Source organism: Salvelinus namaycush, chromosome 36 (assembly GCF_016432855.1).
Source record: "Salvelinus namaycush isolate Seneca chromosome 36, SaNama_1.0, whole genome shotgun sequence".
Lineage (NCBI taxonomy): Eukaryota > Metazoa > Chordata > Actinopteri > Salmoniformes > Salmonidae > Salvelinus > Salvelinus namaycush.
In genome coordinates this window covers 25,952,305-25,977,133 of record NC_052342.1, presented here as the reverse complement: position 1 = coordinate 25,977,133, position 24,829 = coordinate 25,952,305, and the positions used below count along the sequence as shown (strand labels likewise).

The following is a 24,829-nucleotide window of genomic DNA, read 5'->3' as shown; positions in this document are numbered from 1 at the left end:
TGTCAACCATCTTTAGAACCTTGTTTCAGGCTTCTCATGTGAAGGGGGGCCGGATGGGAGCTGTTTGACTAAGAGGTCTGCCTACAGCCTCGTTCTCAGTCACGCGCGTTCACTTGAGAGGTGGGTCTCGTTCCATTGCTTTTCTACAGACAATGGAATTCTCCGGTTGGAACATTATTGAACTTTTATGATAAAAACATCCTAAAGATTGATTCTATACTTAGTTTGACAAATTTCTTCGACCTGTAATATAACTTTTTGAACGTTTCGTCCGAATGGACCAGATCGCGCTTTTGGATTTGTTTACTGAACGCCCTAACAAAAGAAGCTATTGGACATAAATGGACATAAATGATGGACTTCATCGAACAAAACAAGCATTTATTGTGGAACTGCGATTCCTGGGAGTGCATTCTGATGAAGATCATCAAAGGTAAGTGAATATTTATAATGCTATTTATGAATAATGTTGACTACCCAACATGGCGGATATTTCTCTGGCTGGTTTGGGCTCTGAGCGCCGTTCTCAGATTAAAGCTTTTTCCGTAAATCTGACACAGCGGTTGCATTAAGGAGAAGTGTATCTAATGTTTCATGTATAATAGCTGTATTTTCACAGTATTTCTGTGAATTCATGTGGCTCTCTGCAATATCACTGCATGTTTTGGAACTACTGAATCTAACACGCCAATGTAAACTCAGAATTTTGGATATAAATATGAACTTTACCGAGCAAAACATACATGTATTGTGTAACATGAAGTCCTATGAGTGTCATCTGATCTGAAGATCATCAAAGGTTAGTGATTCATTTTATCTCTATTTCTGCTTTTTGTGAATCCTCTCTTTGGCGGGAAAAATGGCTGTGTTTTTCTGTGTGTGTGTGGTGACCTAACATAATCGTTTGTGGAGCTTTCGCTGTAAAGCATTTTTGAAATCTGTGGCTGGATTAACGAGAATTGTATCTTTAAAATGGTGCCTAATACTTGTATGTTTGAGAAATTTGATTTATGAGATTTCTGTTGATTTGTATTTGGCGCCCTGCACTTGCAATATAATTGGCTGTTGGCGAAGGGTTCCGCTAGCGGAACGGGGTCCTAGACAGGTTAAAAAAAAACTGCCATTTTTTACCCATTATTTTTTTAACGTTTTTTTTTTTATACATTTAATCCTTAAGTCGATCAATCAAATGAACATTAAAAAAATCCCCATCAACATCTAACCCTACTATAACAAGACACATAACACCAGGGTCACTACTATAACAAGACACATAACAACAGGGTCACTACTATAACAAGACACATAACAACAGAGTCACTACTATAACAAGACACATAACAACAGGGTCACTACTATAACAAGACACATAACAACAGAGTCACTACTATAACAAGACACATAACAACAGGGTCACTACTATAACAAGACACATAACAACAGGGTCACTACTATAACAAGACACATAACACCAGAGTCACTACTATAACAAGACACATAACAACAGGGTCGCTACTATAACAAGACACATAACAACAGAGTCACTACTATAACAAGACACATAACACCAGGGTCACTACTATAACAAGACACATAACAACAGAGTCACTACTATAACAAGACACATAACAACAGAGTCACTACTATAACAAGACACATAACAACAGGGTCACTACTATAACAAGACACATAACAACAGAGTCACTACTATAACAAGACACATAACAACAGGGTCACTACTATAACAAGACACATAACAACAGAGTCACTACTATAACAAGACACATAACAACAGGGTCACTACTATAACAAGACACATAACAACAGGGTCACTACTATAACAAGACACATAACAACAGAGTCACTACTATAACAAGACACATAACAACAGGGTCACTACTATAACAAGACACATAACAACAGGGTCACTACTATAACAAGACACATAACACCAGGGTCACTACTATAACAAGACACATAACACCAGGGTCACTACTATAACAAGACACATAACAACAGAGTCACTACTATAACAAGACACATAACAACAGGGTCACTACTATAACAAGACACATAACAACAGGGTCACTACTATAACAAGACACATAACAACAGGGTCGCTACTATAACAAGACACATAACAACAGGGTCGCTACTATAACAAGACACATAACAACAGGGTCGCTACTATAACAAGACACATAACACCAGGGTCACTACTATAACAAGACACATAACAACAGGGTCACTACTATAACAAGACACATAACAACAGGGTCACTACTATAACAAGACACATAACAACAGAGTCACTACTATAACAAGACACATAACAACAGGGTCACTACTATAACAAGACACATAACAACAGGGTCACTACTATAACAAGACACATAACAACAGGGTCACTACTATAACAAGACACATAACACCAGGGTCACTACTATAACAAGACACATAACAACAGGGTCACTACTATAACAAGACACATAACACCAGGGTCACTACTATAACAAGACACATAACAACAGGGCCGCTACTATAACAAGACACATAACAACAGGGTCACTACTATAACAAGACACATAACAACAGGGTCACTACTATAACAAGACACATAACAACAGAGTCACTACTATAACAAGACACATAACAACAGAGTCACTACTATAACAAGACACATAACAACAGGGCCGCTACTATAACAAGACACATAACACCAGGGTCGCTACTATAACAAGACACATAACAACAGAGTCACTACTATAACAAGACACATAACAACAGGGTCACTACTATAACAAGACACATAACAACAGGGTCACTACTATAACAAGACACATAACACCAGGGTCACTACTATAACAAGACACATAACAACAGGGCCGCTACTATAACAAGACACATAACACCAGGGCCGCTACTATAACAAGACACATAACACCAGGGTCACTACTATAACAAGACACATAACAACAGGGCCGCTACTATAACAAGACACATAACACCAGGGTCACTACTATAACAAGACACATAACAACAGGGCCGCTACTATAACAAGACACATAACAACAGAGTGAGATACACCATTATAACAAGACACCAACACCATTATTTTTCTGCATGGGCTTCATGTCAAACCATCCGCCTTCATGTCGGCCTTCCGCACCTGCGGTGGAAAATGGCAGAACTACAGAGCTGTTTGTCAGTCCAGGAGACTGAAAATCTGTCTACTCGCAAAAATATCTGTAGCGTCAGAATGGTTTGGCCTACAAAACTAATATAACCCTTAACTAACCAACGTGTGGATGGGCAAAGACCCAGTCATAGACTATTCTCTCTGCTGCCGCACGGCAAGCGGTACCGGAGCGCCAAGTCTAGGTCCAAGAGGCTTCTTAACAGCTTCTACCCCCAAGCCATAAAACTCCTGAACAGCTATTCAAATAGCTACCCAGACTATTCACATTGCAACTCTCTCTAATTATCTACGCATAGTCACTTTAATAACTCTACCTACATGTACACATTACCTCAATTACCTCGATTAACCGGTGCCCCTGCACATTGACTCTGTACCGGTACACCCTGTATATAGCCTCCACATTGACTCTGTACCGGTACCCCCTGTATATAGCCTCCACATTGACTCTGTACCAGTACCCCCTGTATATAGCCTCCACATTGACTCTGTACCGGTACACCCTGTATATAGTCTCCACATTGACTCTGTACCGGTACACCCTGTATATAGCCTCCACATTGACTCTGTACCGGTACCCCCTGTATATAGCCTCCACATTGACTCTGTACCAGTACCCCCTGTATATAGCCTCCACATTGACTCTGTACCGTAACACCCTGTATATAGCCTCCACATTGACTCTGTACCGTAACATCCTGTATATAGCCTCCACATTGACTCTGTACCGGTACCCCCTGTATATAGCCTCCACATTGACTCTGTACCGTAACACCCTGTATATAGCCTCCACATTGACTCTGTACCGTAACACCCTGTATATAGCCTCCACATTGACTCTGTACCGTAACACCCTGTATATAGCCTCCACATTGACTCTGTACCGTAACACCCTGTATATAGCCTCCACATTGACTCTATACCGTAACATCCTGTATATAGCCTCCACATTGACTCTGTACCGTAACATCCTGTATATAGCCTCCACATTGACTCTGTACCGTAACACCCTGTATATAGCCTCCACATTGACTCTGTACCGTAACACCCTGTATATAGCCTCCACATTGACTCTGTACCGGTACCCCCTGTATATAGCCTCCACATTGACTCTGTACCGTAACATCCTGTATATAGCCTCCACATTGACTCTGTACCGTAACACCCTGTATATAACCTCCACATTGACTCTGTACCAGTACCCCCTGTATATAGCCTCCACATTGACTCTGTACCGTAACACCCTGTATATAGCCTCCACATTGACTCTATACTGGTACCCCCTGTATATAGCCTCCACATTGACTCTGTACCGTACACTCCAGTGTGTGTGTGTGTGTGTGTGTGTCTCACCAGATGACTCCAGTGTGTGTGTGTGTGTGTGTTTCTCACCAGATGACTTCAGTGTGTGTGTGTGTGTGTGTGTGTGTGTGTGTGTGTGTGTGTCACCAGATGACTCCAGTGTGTGTGTGTGTGTGTGTCTCACCAGATGACTCCAGTGTGTGTGTGTGTGTGTGTGTGTGTGTGTGTGTGTGTGTGTGTCACCAGATGACTCCAGTGTGTGTGTGTGTGTGTGTGTGTGTGTGTGTGTGTGTGTGTGTGTCTCATCAGATGACTCCAGTGTGTGTGTGTGTGTGTGTGTGTGTGTGTGTGTGTGTGTCTCACCAGATGACTCCAGTGTGTGTGTGTGTGTGTGTGTGTGTGTGTGTGTGTGTGTGTGTGTGTGCGTGTGTGTGTGTGTGTGTGTCTCACCAGATGACTCCAGTGTGTGTGTGTGTGTGTGTGTGTGTGTGTGTGTGTGTGTGTGTGTGTGTGTGTGTGTGTGTGTGTGTGTGTCTCACCAGATGACTCCAGTAGTTTCTTGGCCAGTCTCTCAGCACTGTTAGACTTCGGCAGGCTGCTCCTCCTCGTTCTCTCCCGCTCATGGCTCCTAGAGCGCGACCTGGATGAAGGAAGAGGAATATTCATATTAACTCATTTAAAAAAGAGGAATATTCATGCATATTAACTAATTTAAAAGATAAATATTCATACATATTAACTCATTTAAGAGATGAATAATCATACAAATTAACTCATTTAACTTCTTTGGGGTAGAAGGCAGTATTTTCACGTCCGGATGAAAAGCATGCCCAGAGTAAACGGCCTGCTACAAAGCCATAAAAGCTAGAATATGCATATTATTAGTAGATTTGGATAGAAAACACTCTGAAGTCTCTAAAACTGTTTGAATGATGTCTGTGAGTATAACAGAACTCATATGGCAGGCAATAACCAGAGAGAAAAAAACAACCAGGAAGTGAGAAATCTGAGGTTGTTCAATTTTCAACTCAGCTCCTATTGAAGATACAGTGGGATATTGGTAATGTTGCACTTCCTACGGCTTCCACTAGATGTCAACAGTCGTTAGAACCTTGTCTGATGCCTCTACCGTTTAGTGGGGCCGAAGGAGAGAGGAATTAGTCAGGTCTGCCATGACCTGAACATGCTCTGACCATGCGCGTTCACGTGAGAGCGAGCTCTGTTCCATCGCAATTCTGAAGACACAGGAATACTCCGGTTGGAACATTATCGAAGAATTATGTTAAAAACATCTTAAAGATTGATTCAATACTTCGTTTGTCATGTTTTTACGGACTGTAATATAACTTTTTTAACTTTTCGGCTGTACTTTCCGCTGGACCCGCCCGCGCGTCGTGAGTTTGGAAAGTGTACTGAACGCTAGAACAACAAGGAGGAATTTGGACATAAATGGACATTATCGAACAAAACGAACATTTATTGCGGAACTGGGATTCCTGGGAGTGCATTCTGATGAAGATCATCAAAGGTAAGTGAATGTTTATATTGTTACTTCTGACTTCTGTTGACTGCATAATATAGAGGCTATATTTGTGTCTTGATTGGGCTCTGAGCGCCGACTCAGATTACTGCATGGGTTGCTTTCGCCGTAAAGCTTTTTTGAAATTTGACACAGCGGTTGCATTAAGGAGAAGTGCATCTAAAATTCCATGCATAACAGTTGTATCTTTTATCAATGTTTATTATGAGTATTCCTGTAAATTGATGTGGCTCTCTGCAAAATCAAAGGATGTTTTATGACTTTTGAACGTAAGGTGCCAATGTAAACTCAGATTTTTGGATATAAATATGAACTTTACCGAACAAAACATACATGTATTGTGTAACATGAAGTCCTATGAGTGTCATCTGATGAAGATCATCAAAGGTTAGTGATTAATTTTCTCTATTTCTGCTTTTTGTGAATCCTCTCTGGCTGGAAAAATGGCTTTGTTTTTCTGTAATTTGGCTCTGACCTAACATAATCGTTTGGTTTGCTTTCGTCGTAAAGCTTTTTTTGAAATCGGACACTGTGGCTGGATTTACAATAAGTGTATCTTTAAAATGGTGTAAAATACATGTATGTTTGAGGAATTTTAATTATGGGATTTCTGTTGTTTTGAATTTGGCGCCCTGCAGTTTCACTGGCTGTTGAAGAGGTGGGACGCTAACGTATCACGTACCCTAGAGAGGTTAACTCATTTAAAAGAGGAATATTCATACATATTAACTAATTTAAGAGGAATATTCATACATATTAACTAATTTAAAATAATATTCATACACATTAATGCATTTAAAAAAGGAATATTCATGCATATTAACTCATTTAAAAGTCTGTTATCTTACCTCCGGGATGAAGAGGCTGTCTGAGGTCGACGTTCCTGATCCCGGTGGGAAGACGACGAGGCCGGAGGGTCACGTTCTCTCTCCCTGCCCCGAAGTGAACCCGGAGACCGGGAGCGGGAACGCCGTGTGGTGGTGTTGCGTCGACGTTCGCGGAATCGTTCGCGGGATCGTTCCCTGGATCGAGTTCGGCGAGTAGAGGAGGAAGGGGTGTGGTAAGAGGAGCGGCGGGGAGAAGGAGAGCGAGACCAGGACGGAGAACGGGAGGCGGAGAGTGTTGTCCGGCGGCGCTTGGAGGACAACAGGCTGCTTTCATTTCTACTAGAAGGGCTGGAGAGGGGGGGAGAAAGATGGGGGAGAATGAGACGGGGAGGAAAGGGGAGAGAGAGGGGGAGGAAAGGGGGAGGAATGGGGAGAGAGGGGGGGAGGAATGGAGAGAGAGGGGAAGGAAAGGAGAGAGAGAGGGGGAGGAAAGGGGAGAGAGAGGGGGAGGAGGGAGACAGAGAGGGGGAAGAAATGGGAGAGAGAGGGGGAGGGGGAGGAAAGGGGAGAGAGAGGAGGAGGAAAGGGGAGGAAATGAGAGAGAGGGGGGGACATGGGAGAGGGGGGGGGGAGGAGAGAGATGGGGGGAGGGGAGAGAGACGGGGAGGAGGGAGACAGAAGGAGGATGAGAGAACGAAGAGAAGGTGGTCAGGCTGATGAAGTTATTCTGGTTGGTAACGTAAAGGATGAAAAAAGGGGAGTGTTTACATACTTCCACCAGATGCTAAGACTCAACTTGCTAAACCGTTCATTCAGCAGTGACCTACATCGAAGGGACAACATTTAATTATCTTCTATTTTAGAACCCAGGACAGGTAGGGGACTCACCTTGATATATCGACAGTTTCCCCTTTCCAGTCGGGATACCTGTAAGGAGGAAAGGGTACAGGTGATTAGCACTAGCTGCAACGTGATGTCATCAGCAGACGTACATTTCAATTCGTATTTCCGTGATTTTCCTCACATTCAAATCTCCGCTCATTATTCTCAACTGTATTGGAAAAGACATCAAGCCCCTCCCCACTCAGACTTTTTCCTCCAGTGGGTTTTTAGAGGAGGAGATGAGGGGAGAGGATACAAAGGGGGATACAAGGGATTGAGGGGGGGGGGGGGGGGACTAACTGATAAAAGAGAGAAAGGGAGAAGTGATCTATAAAAAGAGAGAGAAGAAGACTCACGATTTCCTGAGTAGACGGCAGTTCTCAACGTGGAGGCCGGAGTTTTGATGCTCGATCCAGTCCTGTTGATCAAAACAGCACAGAGACAATCAGTCTGGGTCATCATCCTCCTCCTCCTCATCCAAACCTCTCTACATCATCACCAATTTCCCCCAAACTCCTCTAAATCAAGCACTTTCAATAGCTATTTTTATAGCAGCTTTCATAGCAGCAGTGGATTTATACAATGTTGGAAAAATAACATAGTAAAAATAGGTTCTCTGTTCTACCAAGAAAAAGGATTATAGACAAAAGTCTGATGCTGGAGGAAAAAAAAATAGCAGCATCTGGAATCTTCCGGGTGTCTTCTCTGGAATGGATTCTCTCCTCAGTCTCTCGGCAGCCATCTTCTTCCCAAAAAATAACTTACTTCCCAAAGTAACTAAATCAATTGTATATAATAATTCAAAACACAGTTAGTAGTGTGTTGTGTCATTGGTTTACAAACAAGGGTATAATACAATGATATAGGGGTTTGAGTTTAAAAAATGTAAGTGGCGTAAATAGTCCATTAATTGACAACGGTCAATGTCGAGAGATAGAGCCTAAACTCGTTTCTGTACAGCACTTTGTGACATCAGCTGACGTAAGAAGGTCTTTATAAATACAGTTCATTGATTGGTTGTTGTTCTCTGGCAGCTTCTCATCTTGTCGTTGGTTGTATAGTCTTCGAGCACTCCTCTTCCTCAAGGCAAATCACGGTCATCGAAAGTCACAAATAAAAATGCATTTTATAACGGAATGTCTTAAAAATGGCCGTTACAAACAAATAAAATGACAATATTTCAAAGTTTAAAAAATAATAATAAACATCTAAAAATTAAAAAATATCTCATGACATTACACAATTTTCAATAACGACAATAGAATAATGTTGAATTCAGTCCAGGATTCGATGTCTTCATATTCCCCCGAGGAGAAAATATATTTTTTTTAACTAAAAAAAGGCTTTTCTTTGTTTTATTAAATTATTTTCATCCATTTTAGAACATCTCACCTCACGTGAAATACATGTGACAATCGCACAGCTAGACTGAAGTGTTTTAATAAACAAAAATAATTCAACAAGAAAAGTCTTGAGTTACAACATGAGTTTAAAAAAAATATATATATATTTTTTAAAAGGCACAGAATCAGTATGGAGAAGATCAGAACTGGGTTCAAATACTATTTGAGATTTCAAAGACTTTATATGTACTTGATTCAACTCCTGAAACAAAACGTCTGGAGTTGTTTTCTGGAGGACTAAAACACCTGGTCTATTATCCGGGACGGAAACAGACATACCAGGTAGAAACAAACCAGGTAGAAACATACCAGGTAGAAACAAACCTAAATAGTATTTTGGCCTTCCAGGATAGAAAATCAAACAGTATTTAGAACCCAGGTCAAGACAGGTATGGCAACAAAAAAAACTCACCTTTAGATGGGAACATTCTATGTTACAGAGAGAACAGGTATGAGGAAAGATTCTGGGAGAAGCAGCGGAGTAATCACTCATCATGGTCGGGGTCGGTAACCTCTTCGGCATCATCATCATCATCGGGGGAGGTAGGTTCCTCTGCTGGAGCAAGGAAGGCATCGGACCAATCCGGTGCGGAGGAACAGTCCCCGGAACATGACCAGGAGGAGGGATCGACGGGTTCATGATGGGGAATAAGGAAGGCCACATGGGGGGTGTCGTGGGAGGAGGAACCATCGAGTCTCTGACCATGTCATATTTTGACGTCTCCTTCGTGAGCGGATTGCGCGCGCCGTAATTATCGGGTTGGCTATTATCGCCGTCGTCATAACTGTCGTAGTTAGTAGCACTAGAATGTTCGTAATCGATCACTTTGCTCAGTCGTCCACCACCGCGGTCGGACCCTGGGCCAGGTCCACCGCCTACCTTGAGCCGACGGTCCACATCCATAGTTCTATTGGCCTTACGGATGCGGATGTCTCTGAGGATGAAGGGCAGGTTGTCTGGTGTCAGTTGATCGTCTGGGTAGTGGCTGAGGAGCTCCAGGTCTTCGTTGGACAAGCCGAAACTCGCCAGGATGCTGCTGGCGGACTTGGACGTGTACCGGGCTGAATGACAGGCTGCAGACGATGCGCTCATGGGAGTCTCGGAACCCCTTGAGGTGGACCCCAGCACTCCCGCACCTCCAAACCCAGAGGTTTGGCTTTGGTACTGAGGACGGGCGGAGGAGAAGAGTTTGGAGGAAGCAGACTGGGTCAGGTAGCCAGACCAGGAGTCCATGGAACCTTGCTGGTCTCTGGAGGTCCGGCCAGGGGTGTAACCGCCCAGCCCTCCCCCAGACGAGAGCTCGTCCATGGGGTCGTGACTTAGGCGAAGGTCTTGGGCGTCCAGGGAGACCTGCGGGTTCTTATTCTGCTGCATCAACTGGCTGAGTAGCCTCACCTCCTCTCTGGCCCCGCGGATGTGGTGGTCTATGGAGCTCTCCAACTCCGGGGTCATCCCGGTCGATCTCTGCCCCGGGTCATACCCCATCTGCTGGGACACCATCGAGGACATCATGCCTCCCTGGCCGGAGGAACCACCACCACCACCACCAGACCCCAGACCAAGGCGGGATTGTGTGAGTCCGTACTGTCCCATCTGGGCGGCAGTTCTCTTGGCCTGTGAAGAGTACTGATCCCCCAAGGGGTTATATAGGGGACGGGACATGTTATTGACGGTAGCTGCTGCTTTGAGAAGGTTGATGGGGGGGGGCGAGAGGAGGTGGATGGGGGTGAGTGTCGGGTAGTGGCGGCAGAAGTGGCGGTTGCAGCGGTAACGAGCTGGGCCAGCTGCAGGGAGGCTCTGCGGGGGCGGGATCCCAACTCCCAGCCCTCCAATCGGATTCAGCGGGCTGGAAAGGGGAGCAGCGCAACGATCCAATAGCAACGCAAAGCTGAAAGAGTTGGAGAGGAAAAACACACAGGAGGGTTACTGGCTGGTCTTCTCTCTGGCTCGCCCTGGGACAGGGCTATGGACAGTAGTAATCAAACTGGAAAGCAGACTGGATTTCTGCGATTGATCGGTTTGGTCAGTTTCCAGTCTATTTCACACTGAAACACTTTTCAAATCAGTTCTGTGTCAAACTGTTCTAGAACAGCTTCTAGAACATCATCAGGGTTCTGTTGGTTGGGTCAGAGCAGAAGAAGATGGTTCCTGCATCTTCACTGGAGGACAGAAAAACAGCAAGCAAACAGGGAACAGGCAGGAGGGGGAGAAGTAGTCATCGTGAAAACATACAACCTTATTTTACAAACTCCATGCACTGCTTTAGTGAAATTTGCAAGAGGCTTTTTTTTTTTTACAAAAAGGTTTACAGTCATACTTTTAAGATAATAGACCGATAAGGCAAATAGTTTATTCAGTAATGAAACGGGCCTTACTGGTTTAGCTAAAGAGCTAAAGATCAGATTTAGTAGGGTTAAGTGTAAGCTATTGATAATCAAATGAAGATGGAATCAAAATTTGAAAGGTTATGTGGATGCATAAATCAATAAACGGTGTCAGGGTTAGTTGTCACGGAGCTCCCCAAGACAACGGTCTGAAAGGTGTATAACCAAACAGAACACTACAACTGAGAGTCAACTAAACCAATCCATGTCTCTAAACCACAATAATACACTTTCCCACAATATTGACGAGATTATATTCTTAAACAACGTATTTATTTGATCAAACTCGTTAAAGTCACGGTGCAAAGCTTTGAGACATGAAAGCTGAACTTCAAAACCTGCTTCATAAAAAACAGTTTTGAGAAAAGGGAACCCATCACCACCAGAGAAAGATAGTGGGTAAAATAGGTGCAAGGAGAATACGTACCCGAGCCTGAATTTTAAGCAGTTTACTACCGTGGTTGGGCTTAGGATATATAAATCATGTATCTTTGCATCAGGATCTTCTATACTGATAATGATGATAGTGTAAGCTATTGAGCTACATATTTCTATCCCCCGAAGGACGCGGCAGAACCACGTCAACACGAGACGCATGCATAGTAGCCGAGCTGGTGCACGTGTTGACGTGGTTCTGCCGCGTCCTTCGGGGGATAGAAATATGAACCCACTAAACAGCACCTTGAAAAGGTTGATGCAATTTTGGATTTCCCGTGGGTACACGGTCTCATTCCTACCTGCAAAAAGGACCAACCGCACAGACAACCGGTAAAGTAAGTTAAAACATTTTATTCAGAATTATGGCTTGTAGAGGTCGTGTGAGGTAACTTTCCTGATACAAAACGCTCATTTACGCCCGATGTTGAATTCAATGCAAATCAACGTCGGGGGGGGGGGGTTCCAGGCTAGCCTGAGCAGTGTCCTCATTGGACCTAAACGGCATCTGCTCGTTCATTGGTCATGTGCACTTCCACAAGAAGCTAGCCACCGAGTCAGGTGGCTGACTAGCTAGTGTTACAACTCACAAATCAGAGCGGATATCAATCCAAATGCATAAATAATCAGAAAACTGCCATTTGTAAACTATTAGCTAGCTAACAGAAATGTAGTAGCTAGTGCTAGCAGTGCCACGCTTTTTACAGGCTGCAAAATATTAGCTAGCTAGCATTGCTAGACAAACAATCAGGTGCACACTACAGCCAGCCCCCCATCCAAAGGGAAGTTTTGTAATGCATATTAAAATCCTACAGATTCCCCAGAAAACCAGAAGATTGGTTTTTGGCTAGGCTGTGATAAGGGTGATCACTGGGATCCCGAGAGGCACAGCGGCGTCACTATAGACCCTGGTTCGATCCTGGGCTGTATCACAACCTTGCTGTGATTGGGAGTCCCATAAAGTTTGATCTGAATTAATGTCTTGGAAGATCACATCATGATAAATGTGTAACATTTCAACATAACAGATCCAAATGTAATAGCATAACCTGATCACCCAAAGCCTGTCGTTTCAAATGGGAACAAAATTAGTCATTGTGGGCGGAACAAGCTAGAGATCCTATTGGCGCATTCTAGCACATTTGCATATTTCCATTAGGGAACGCCTACACTGAGGTGCAATAACTCAATTCACCTTAACACTCAAACAATAAAACATTTAAACCTTTGACAAAAGGCTAAAAAAAAAAAACGTCTACAAAACTTAGTCTGTTCGGAACAGAAAACTGTGTTGAGATTAAATGTTTCATCGATGACAACATCTGCAGAATATCGGCTAAAATCCATCTCCTTCCATCTTCTCCCACTGCCAGGTCACTGGGCTTTATCTAACAAAAGAAAACCAGCCCCGTCGCGGACCAGGATGTCCTGCTCCCAGACAGACGAAATAACTTTTTTACTCGCTTTGAGGACAATACAGTGCCACTGACACAGCCCGCTACCAAAACCTGCGGGCTCTCCTTCACTGCAGCCGAGGTGAGTAAAACATTTAAACGTGTTAACCCTCGCAAGGCTGCAGGCCCAGACGGCATTCCCAGACGCGTCCTCAGAGCATGCGCAGACCAGCTGGCTGGTGTGTTTACGGACATATTCAATCAATCCTTATCCCAGTCTGCTGTTCCCACATGCTTCAAGAGGGCCACCATTGTTCCTTTTCCCAAGAAAGCTAAGGTAACTGAGCTAAACGACTACCGCCCCGTAGGACTCACTTCCGTCATCATGAAGTGCTTTGAGAGACTAGTCAAGGACCATATCACCTCCACCCTACCTGACACCCTAGACCAGGGGTGTCAAACATACGGCCCGCGGGCCGGAACCGGCCCCCAAGGAGGTTCGATCAGGCCCGCAGGATAATTTGAAAGTGGAAAAAATGCATAAAAGACATGGAATTAATATTTTTAATTCGCTGCAATTCATGGATTATCCGCTAAGGGGCGCACTCTTTCCATCAGAGTAGAAGACAAGCCGCATCACTGAGACAGACTGAAAACAGCAGACGGTATCAATGCGCCATCTGCTGCTTGTTACGACGTTGTTAGGACCACGTCCTATTTATTTACAGAGATGCACGGAAAACCTTCGTGCTTGGTGTGTTTGCAACAAGTTTCGGTATTGAAGGAATATAATATTCGACGCCACTACGAGACTCATCACAGCGAAAAATATGACGGCTTGCAAGGACAACTGAGAAGAGATAAGATTAACGAATTGCTGGCGGGTCTGAGGAAACAGCAGTCAACTTTCATCCAGAGCCGAGAAGTCAGTGAAGCAGCGGTAAAAGCCAGCTACCTAATTGCTAGCGAAATAGCATTAGCATCGAAGCCGTATTCCGACGGTGACTTTGTTAAACGATGCATGATGAAGGCGGCTGAACTTGTATGTCCCGAGAAGCGACAAGCTTTTGCCAGTAAATTGTAAATTGCACATTTGTCTAAGGAAATATGAGGTGTTTCATGAAATGTTTTGTAAAAGGATAGTTCATTAAATTTCAATATTTTCCTAATGTTCTTGTGCTTCTTTACACCAAAACAAAGGAAAGACATGATATTTTGGTTATTTATAGCAGAGTATGGTATAATTTTAATGGTCCGGCCCACTTGACATCTCCCTAGGCCGTATGTGGCCCACGATGCGAAATGAGTTTGACACCCCTGCCCTAGACCCACTCCAAGTTGTTTACCGACCCAATAGGTCCACAGACGACGCAATCGCAACCACACTGCCCTAACCCATCTGGACAAGAGGAATACCTATGTGAGAATGCTGTTCATCGACTACAGCTCAGCATTTAACACCATAGTACCCTCCAAACTCGTCATCAAGCTCGAGACCCTGGGTCTCGACCCCGCCCTGTGCAACTGGGTACTGGACTTCCTGACGGGCCGCCCCCAGGTGGTGAGGGTAGGTAACAACATCTCCACCCCGCTGATACTCAACACTGGGGCCCCACAAGGGTGCGTTCTGAGCCCTCTCATGTACTCCCTGTTCACCCACGACTGCGTGGCCATGCACGCCTCCAACTCAATCATCAAGTTTGCGGACGACACTACAGTGGTAGGTTTGATTACCAACAACGACGAGACGGCCTACAGGGAGGAGGTGAGGGCCCTCGGAGTGTGGTGTCAGGAAATAACCTCACACTCAACGTCAACAAAACAAAGGAGATGATTGTGGACTTCAGGAAACAGCAGAGGGAGCACCCCCCTATCCACATCGACGGGACAGTAGTGGAGAGGGTAGTAAGTTTTAAGTTCCTCGGTGTACACATGACGGACAAACTGAATTGGTCCACCCACATAGACAACGTGGTGAAGAAGGCGCAGCAGCGCCTCTTCAACCTCAGGAGGCTGAAGAAATTCGGCTCGTCACCAAAAGCACTCACAAACTTCTACAGATGCACAATCGAGAGCATCCTGTCGGGCTGTATCACCGCCTGGTACGGCAACTGCTCCGCCCACAACCGTAAGGCTCTCCAGAGGGTAGTGAGGTCTGCACAACGCATCACCGGGGGCAAACTACCTGCCCTCCAGGACACCTACACCACCCGATGTCACAGGAAGGCCATAAAGATCATCAAGGACAACAACCACCCGAGCCACTGCCTGTTCACCCCGCTATCATCCAGAAGGCGAGGTCAGTACAGGTGCATCAAAGCAGGGACCGAGAGACTGAAAAACAGCTTCTATCTCAAGGCCATCAGACTGTTAAACAGCCCCCACTAACATTTAGTGGCCGCTGCCAACATACTGACTCAACTCCAGCCACTTTAATAATGGGAATTGATGGAAATGTATGTAAAAATGTATCACTAGCCACTTTAAACAATGCCACTTAATATAATGTTTACATACCCTACATTACTCATCTCATATGTAATATACTGTACTCTATATCATCTACTGCATCTTGCCATCTTTATGTAATACATGTATCACTAGCCACTTTAAACTATGCCACTTAATATAATGTTTATATACCCTACATTACTCATATGTATATACTGTACTCTATACCATCTACTGCATCTTGCCTATGCCGTTCTGTACCATCACTCATTCATATATCTTTATGTACATATTCTTTATCCCTTTACACTTGTGTGTATAAGGTAGTAGTTGTGGAATTGTTAGGTTAGATTACTCGTTGGTTATTACTGCATTGTCGGAACTAGAAGCACAAGCATTTCGCTACACTCGCATTAACATCTGCTAACCATGTGTATGTGACAAATACAATTTGATTTGACTACCATATTTGGCAAGAGAGTGAAAAACGCCAAGCGGATGCTTCACATTTATACAACTTCACATTACATCCGGTGAAATATCTGTCTTATTCTTCTATCTGTGGAGAAACATCTCGCTTCACCTCTTTCTCTGAGTACACAATGAGCAGGGGCTGTATTTTGAGGGGAGGGGTGCTGCACACAAAAAATATATATCTGTGTCTAGGCTACACTGTCCTACGAATGTCATTTTACATTTTAAATGTGATCACCCTAAGCTGTGATAGATCATAGATCACAGCTGCCTTTTGCGTCTTCGACTTTCCGAAAAACATCAGCCCACCATTTTGTATTTCCTGTACCGTGTTGCATTAAGCGCCGCATGCGACAGAGGACACAAACCCGAGTTTCTACTTCCAGCCAACGGTATTGTCCGTTTTAAAACACACATATGAACAATAACTGATCTCTTCTGTCCTGTGAAATAGGTTTTTGTTACATACCTTCTGTTATTTTCGGTTATTTTCTATGGAGATATCTCGTACTTCTCTTTCTCTTCAGGCGGCTCCACGGACGCTTGACTGGCAACGGATTTGCGCATGCGCATTCGACTTTCTCATTGGAACAACGTCATAGACCTAACCCAATGAAAACAGAGTAGTTGATTGGAGGAACTTGTACGAGCTATTTTTCACCAGATGGGGGAAACCCTAGCCCAACATCAAATTCACAGAATAATTTACCAAGTTTAACATTATTTATTTATTTAACTACCTTGTTCAGGGGCAGAATGACAGATTTTTACCTTGTCAGCTCGGGGATCCAATTTAGCAAACCTTTACGTTACTGGCCCAACACCCTGTGAAAGCACCTCAATAAATCCTCTACAGGATCGGTGTCCCCCCGCGGGATGGTTGAGCTAACGTAGGCTAATGTGATTAGCATGAGGTTGTAATTAACAGGAACATTTCCCAGGACAGGGAAAAATTATTTGGGCAGAAAGCTTAAATTCTTGTTAATCCAACTGCACTGTCCAATTTACAGTAGCTATTACAGTGAAAGAATACCATGCTATTGTTTGAGGAGAGTGCACAATTTTGAACTTTGAAATGTGTTAATTGATCCAGTCTTTTATTTAACTAGGCAAGTCAGTTAAGAACAAATACTTATTTGCAATGACAGCCTAGGAACAGTTAACAGCCATGTTGGGGGAAATATGACAGATTTTTACCTTGTCAGCTCAGGGATTTGATCTAGCAACCTTTCGGTTACTGGCCCAACACTCTAACCACTAGGCTACCTGCCACCCAAGCATTTTGAACAGAATGGTTCATTGGATCAGTCTGAAACTTTGCACATACACTGCTGCCCTCTTGTGGACACCATCGGAATTACAACCAGAGTGATAGCTAAATTTGGGACCTTTCTGTTGCATTTCAAAGATGGTGGTAGAAAGAAAAAATAAGAAAACCTTTTTCTTTGTATTTTCTTCTATGAGATCTATTGTGTTATATTATCCTACATTCAATTCACATTTCCACAAACTTCAAAGTGTTTCCTTTCAAATGGTACCAAGAATATGCATATCCTTGCTTCAGGGACTGAGCTACAGGCAGTTAGATTTGGGTATGTCGCGCTAGAGCGTGACGAGCCAAATAAAGCCCCCACCGGCCAAAACCTCACCCTAACCCGGACGATGCTGGGCCAATTGTGCGCCACCCTTTGGGACTCCCGATCACGGCCGGTTGTGATACAGGTGCCTTAGACTGCTGCGCCACTCGGGAGGCCGAATGGTGTTATTTCTGTCCAAATTAGTCAGTCTCGTCCAGATCATCATGGTATTTGTAGTTCTTTATGATAGTCACATTAGCAGCTAATTAGAGTTTCATTTTTAGGGGGTTGTGGGTATTATGACTCATACTATGGTACTACGCCAGGTAAGGGTTAGGGCAAGACATGCCATATCTCTGTTGCCAGGAGTTATGGCAAATGTCTCTGTTGACTGCAGTTATGGCAAATGTCTCTGTTGACTGCAGTTATGGCAAATGTCTCTGTTGACTGCAGTTATGGCAAATGTCTCTGTTGACTGCAGTTATGGCAAATGTCTCTGTTGACTGCAGTTATGGCAAATGTCTCTGTTGACTGCAGTTATGGCAAATGTCTCTGTTGACTGCAGTTATGGCAAATGTCTCTGTTGACTGCAGTTATGGCAAATGTCTCTGTTGACTGCAGTTATGGCAAATGTCTCTGTTGACTGCAGTTAAGGCAAATGTCTCTGTTGACTGCAGTTAAGGCAAATGTCTCTGTTGACTGCAGTTAAGGCAAACATCTCCATTTTCTTTGGAGGTTGCATTGCAAGTAGGATATACGACAGGAGCTGGATAGTAGGGAGGTTTGTCGAGGGGCTGTACCCGTATCTGAACCCCCCCAGCTGATTTCAAAGAAAAAACATCAATTACCAATCAAGTCTCATTAAGGCCTTTTGCCTTTTGGTAGGCCGTCATTGTAAATAAGAATTTGTTGTTAACTGACTTACCTAGTTAAATAAAAGGTTAAATAAAATAACATTTAAATGGTTATAAAACACAGGGAGCTTCAACAACAGGAAGATGTCATACAGCAGTCTGAACTTTCCACCTGGCTGACTGTGGAATAATCTTGATCATTGTGATATATGGGCAAAGTCATTTACAGCATGGAGTGACAGGGAAATATGAGGCAGGAGTGAGGCGAAGTCATTTACAGCATGGAGTGACAGGGAAATATGAGGCAGGAGTGAGGCGAAGTCATTTACAGCATGGAGTGACAGGGAAATATGAGGCAGGAGTGAGGCGAAGTCATTTACAGCATGGAGTGACAGGGAAATATGAGGCAGGAGTGAGGCGAAGTCATTTACAGCATGGAGTGACAGGGAAATATGAGGCAGGAGTGAGGCGAAGTCATTTACAGCATGGAGTGACAGGGAAATATGAGGCAGGAGTGAGGCGAAGTCATTTACAGCATGGAGTGACAGGGAAATATGAGGCAGGAGTGAGGCGAAGTCATTTACAGCATGGAGTGACAGGGAAATATGAGGCAGGAGTGAGGCGAAGTCATTTACAGCATGGAGTGACAGGGAAATATGAGGCAGGAGTGAGGCGAAGTCATTTACAGCATGGAGTGACAGGGAAATATGAGGCAGGAGTGAGGCGAAGTCATTTACAGCATGGAGTGACAGGGAAATATGAGGCAGGAGTGAGGCGAAGTCATTTACAGCATGGAGTGACAGGGAAATATGAGGCAGGAGTGAGGCGAAGTCATTTACAGCATGGAGTGACAGGGAAATATGAGGCAGGAGTGAGGCGAAGTCATTTACAGCATGGAGTGACAGGGAAATATGAGGCAGGAGTGAGGCGATTGTCAAATTCAAAACATCTGGAGTTACTGCTAATAGACAGTGTGTGGGGTTTTTCAGGGCTTCTTTTCTTTGGAAAATACGTGTTTGAATCGTAGTTCCCCTAAATAGAGTGACAATAATGGCCTAGGGGGTGTGGTATATGACCAACGTAGACTATACAGTGTACGGTGCTTTCAGAAAGTATTCAGACCCCTTGACTTTTTTACACATTTTGTTACATTACAGCCTTATTCTAAAATTGATTCAATTCGGGTTTTTTCTTCATCAATCTACACACAATACCCCATAATGACATCACAATACCCCATAATGACATCACAATACCCCATAATGACATCACAATACCCCATAATGACATCACAATATCCCATAATGACATCACAATACCCCATAATGACATCACAATACCAAATAATGACAAAGTGAAAACTGGTTTTTAGAAATTTTAGCAAATGTATAAAATTATTAAAAACAGAAATACCTTATTTGCATAAGTATTCAGACCCTTTGCTATGAGACTCGAAATTGAGCTCAGGTGCATCCTGTTTCCATTGAGCATCCTTGAGATGTTTCTAAAACTTGATTGGAGTCCAAACTTTAGTAAATTCAATTGATTGGACATGATTTGGAAAGGCACACACCTGTCTATATAAGGTCCCACAGTTGACCGAGCATGTCAGAGCAAAAACCAAGCCATGAGGTCGAAGGAATTGTCCGTAGAACTCCGAGAGGATAATGCCGAGGCACAGATCTGGGGAAGTGTACCAAAACATTTCAAAGTAGCACCGTCATAGGATGCCACCTTTCCAACAAGTTAGTTTGTGAAATTTCTGTTCTGCTAGAGCTGTCCCGGTCAACTGTAAGTGCTGTCATTGTGAAGTGGAAACCTCTAGGCACAAGAACGGGTTGAGAAGTGGTAGGCCACACAAGCTCATAGAAAGGGAGACGTAGCGCGTAAAAACTACCGGGTTCCAAACTGCCTCTGGAAGCAACATCAGCACAAGAACTGTTCGTTGGGAGTTTCATGAAACGGGTTTCCGTGGCCGAGCAGCCGCACACAAGTCTAAGATCACCATGCGCAATGCCATACGTTGGCTGGAGAGGTGGCCTGCACAGAGCACTGACCTCAAACCCATCGAACACCTTTGGGATGAATTGAAACGCCGACTGCCAGCCAGGCCTAATCACCCAACATCTTGTGGCTGAAGAAGAAGCAAGTCCCCGTAGAAATGTTCCAACATCTAGTGGAAAGCCTTCCCCAGAAGAGAGGAGGCTGTTATAGCAGCAAAGGGGGGAACCAACTACATATTAATGCCCATGATTTTGGAATGAGATGTTCGACGAGCAAGTGTCCACATACTTTTGATCATGTAGCGTGCCACAGTTAATGGCTGTTCTTAAGCATGACGCAACATAGGGTATACAGCCGGGATACAGCCCCTAGCCGCGGTATATTGGCCACATACCACACCCCCTCTGACCTCAGCCCTTATAGTGGCCACATACCACACCCCCTTCTGGCCTCAGCCCTTATAGTGGCCACATACCACACCCCCTCTGACCTCAGCCCTTATAGTGGCCACATACCACACCCCCTTCTGGCCTCAGCCCTTATAGTGGCCACATACCACACCCCCTTCTGGCCTCAGCCCTTATAGTGGCCACATACCACACCCCCTTCTGGCCTCAGCCCTTATAGTGGCCACATACCACACCCCCTCTGACCTCAGCCCTTATTTTGGCCACATACCACACCCCCTTCTGGCCTCAGCCCTTATATTGGCCACATACCACACCCCCTCTGGCCTCAGCCCTTATATTGGCCACATACCACACCCCCTCTGGCCTCAGCCCTTATTTTGGCCACATACCACACCCCCTCTGGCCTCAGCCCTTATATTGGCCACATACTTTTGATCATGTAGCGTGCCACAGTTAATGGCTGTTCTTAAGCATGACGCAACATAGGGTATACAGCCGGGATACAGCCCCTAGCCGCGGTATATTGGCCACATACCACACCCCCTCTGACCTCAGCCCTTATAGTGGCCACATACCACACCCCCTTCTGGCCTCAGCCCTTATAGTGGCCACATACCACACCCCCTCTGACCTCAGCCCTTATAGTGGCCACATACCACACCCCCTTCTGGCCTCAGCCCTTATAGTGGCCACATACCACACCCCCTTCTGGCCTCAGCCCTTATAGTGGCCACATACCACACCCCCTCTGACCTCAGCCCTTATTTTGGCCACATACCACACCCCCTTCTGGCCTCAGCCCTTATATTGGCCACATACCACACCCCCTCTGGCCTCAGCCCTTATATTGGCCACATACCACACCCCCTCTGGCCTCAGCCCTTATTTTGGCCACATACCACACCCCCTCTGGCCTCAGCCCTTATATTGGCCACATACCACACCCCCTTCTGGCCTCAGCCCTTATAGTGGCCACATACCACACCCCCTCTGGCCTCAGCCCTTATATTGGCCACATACCACACCCCCTCTGGCCTCAGCCCTTATATTGGCCACATACCACACCCCCTTCTGGCCTCAGCCCTTATATTGGCCACATACCACACCCCCTCTGGCCTCAGCCCTTATATTGGCCACATACCACACCCCCTCTGGCCTCAGCCCTTATTTTGGCCACATACCACACCCCCTCTGGCCTCAGCCCTTATATTGGCCACATACCACACCCCCTTCTGGCCTCAGCCCTTATAGTGGCCACATACCACACCCCCTCTGGCCTCAGCCCTTATATTGGCCACATACCACACCCCCTCTGGCCTCAGCCCTTATAGTGGCCACATACCACACCCCCTCTGGCCTCAGCCCTTATAGTGGCCACATACCACACCCCCTCTGGCCTCAGCCCTTATAGTGGCCACATACCACACCCCCTCTGGCCTCAGCCCTTATAGTGGCCACATACCACACCCCCTCTGGCCTCAGCCCTTATAGTGGCCACCTACCACACCCCCTCTGGCCTCAGCCCTTATAGTGGCCACATACCACACCCCCTCTGGCCTCAGCCCTTATAGTGGCCACATACCACACCCCCTCTGGCCTCAGCCCTTATAGTGGCCACATACCACACCCCCTCTGGCCTCAGCCCTTATAGTGGTATTTTGGCCACATACCACAAACCCCCGAGGTGTCTTATTGCTATTATAAACTGGTTACCAACGTAATTAGAGCAGTAAGAACAAATGTTTTATCATACCCGTGGTACACGGTCTGATATACCACAGCTGTCAGCCAATAGGGGCTCGAACCACCCAGGTTATATATATATTTTTTTTTTATCACCATTTAATGAGACTTGATTGGTAATTGAAAGACAGGATTTCAACAGCAGTGATTTTATTGACACACCTTGCTGTTTCTTGGGATTCACCAAGACCCACAGCTAACGTCTTTCCCTCACTCAACAATCCTGACAACATTTACACACAAGGTCTTAAAAACACACACACACACACACACACACACACACACACACACACACACACACACACACACACACACACACACACACACACACACACACACAGGCTCTCTCTCACACACACACACACACACACACACACACACACACACACACACACACACACACACACACACACACACACACACACACACACACCTACAGTAAGCAGTACATTTACTGAACAATAATATAACCTCAACATGTAAAGTATTGGTCCCATGTTTCATGAGCTGAAATATAAGATTCCAGTGTATTTTTTTTCTCTCACAAATGTGTTTACATCCCTGTTAGTGAGCATTTCTCCTTTGCCAAGATAATCCATCTACCTGACAGGTGTTGCATATCAAGAAGCTGATTAAACAGCATGATCATCATTACACAGGTGCACCTTGTGCTGGGGTTCAATAAAAGGCCACTCTAAAATGTTTTGTCACACAACACAATGCCACAGATGTCTCAAGTTTTGAAGGAGCCATCAATTGGGATGCTGACTGCAGGAATGTCCACCAGAGCTGTTGCCAGATAATTTAACGTCCATTTCTCTATAATAAGCCTCCTCCAATGTCGTTTTTGAGAATTTGGCAGTACGTACAACCGGCCTCACAACCGCAGACCACTTGTAACCACGCCAGCCCAGGACCTCCACATCCGGCTTCTTCACCTGAGGGATCATCTGAGACCAGCCACCTGGAAAGCTGATTAAACTGAGGAGTATTTCTGTCTGTAATAAAGCCCTTTTGTGGGAAAAAACAAATTCTGATTGGCTGGGTCTGGCTCCCAAGTGGGTGGGCCTGGCTCCCAAGTGGGTGGGTCTGGCTCCCAAGTGGGTGGGCCTGGCTCCCAAGTGGGTGGGCCTGGTTCCCAAGTGGGTGGGCCTGGCTCCACAGTGGGTGGGCCTGGCTCCACAGTGGCTGGGCCTGGCTCCACAGTGGGTGGGCCTATGCTCCCCCAGGCCCACCCATGGCTGTGCCCTTGATTAGGGCCTAATTCATTTATTTAAATTGACTGATTTCCGAATATGAACTGTAACTCAGTAAAGTTGTTTACATTGTTTTATGTTGCGTTTATATTTTTGTACAGTATAAATAGTCTCCGCTGAGTCACTGACTGAGAAAAACAACCATCTTAAACACGACAAAAATAAACAAAAATCCAGCAGACTACTACAACAAAAATGTAAAAGACAAACTAAAGACAAATCAATGAGGCATGAATAAATCATAAGGGTTATTCTACATTTAAAATATAAAATAAATATACCGTTTTTGTAAAAAATCTCACTCTCTGTAAAAAATTATTAACCTAAAGTAAAACTCCTTCTGTCAGTTGAGAGCTTGTCAATAGAGGCCTTTCAGTTGAGAGCTTGTCAATAGAGGCCTGTCAGTTGAGAGCTTGTCAATAGAGGCCTGTCAGTTGAGAGCTTGTCAATAGAGGCCTGTCAGTTGAGAGCTTGTCAATAGAGGCCTGTCAGTTGAGAGCTTGTCAATAGAGGCCTGTCAGTTGAGAGCTTGTCAATAGAGGCCTGTCAGTTGAGAGCTTGTCAATAGAGGCCTGTCAATAGAGGCCTGTCAGTTGAGAGCTTGCCAATAGAGGCCTTTCAGTTGAGAGCTTGCCAATAGAGGCCTTTCAGTTGAGAGCTTGTCAATAGAGGCCTGTTAGTTGAGAGCTTGTC

At 44.9% G+C, this 24,829-nt stretch overlaps 2 protein-coding genes across 2 annotated transcripts in view; both read right to left on the bottom strand.

The window, feature by feature from the left end:
* LOC120030520 overlaps positions 1–16,856 on the bottom strand; it is a 20,270-nt gene extending 3,414 nt beyond the window's left edge. The window contains exons 1-6 of the mRNA XM_038975927.1: positions 16,762–16,856; positions 9,566–11,042; positions 8,107–8,168; positions 7,757–7,795; positions 6,890–7,216; positions 5,041–5,141 (exon numbers count right to left, since the gene is read on the bottom strand). Coding sequence (XP_038831855.1) covers positions 5,041–5,141; positions 6,890–7,216; positions 7,757–7,795; positions 8,107–8,168; positions 9,566–10,816 — 1,780 coding nt within the window. The 5' untranslated portion in view covers positions 10,817–11,042; positions 16,762–16,856. The remainder of the gene's footprint in view (positions 1–5,040; positions 5,142–6,889; positions 7,217–7,756; positions 7,796–8,106; positions 8,169–9,565; positions 11,043–16,761) is intronic.
* LOC120030519 (protein canopy homolog 3-like) overlaps positions 11,250–24,829 on the bottom strand; it is a 20,170-nt gene continuing 6,590 nt past the window's right edge. Inside the window, exon 7 of the mRNA XM_038975926.1 lies at positions 11,250–11,313. Coding sequence (XP_038831854.1) covers positions 11,250–11,313 — 64 coding nt within the window. The remainder of the gene's footprint in view (positions 11,314–24,829) is intronic.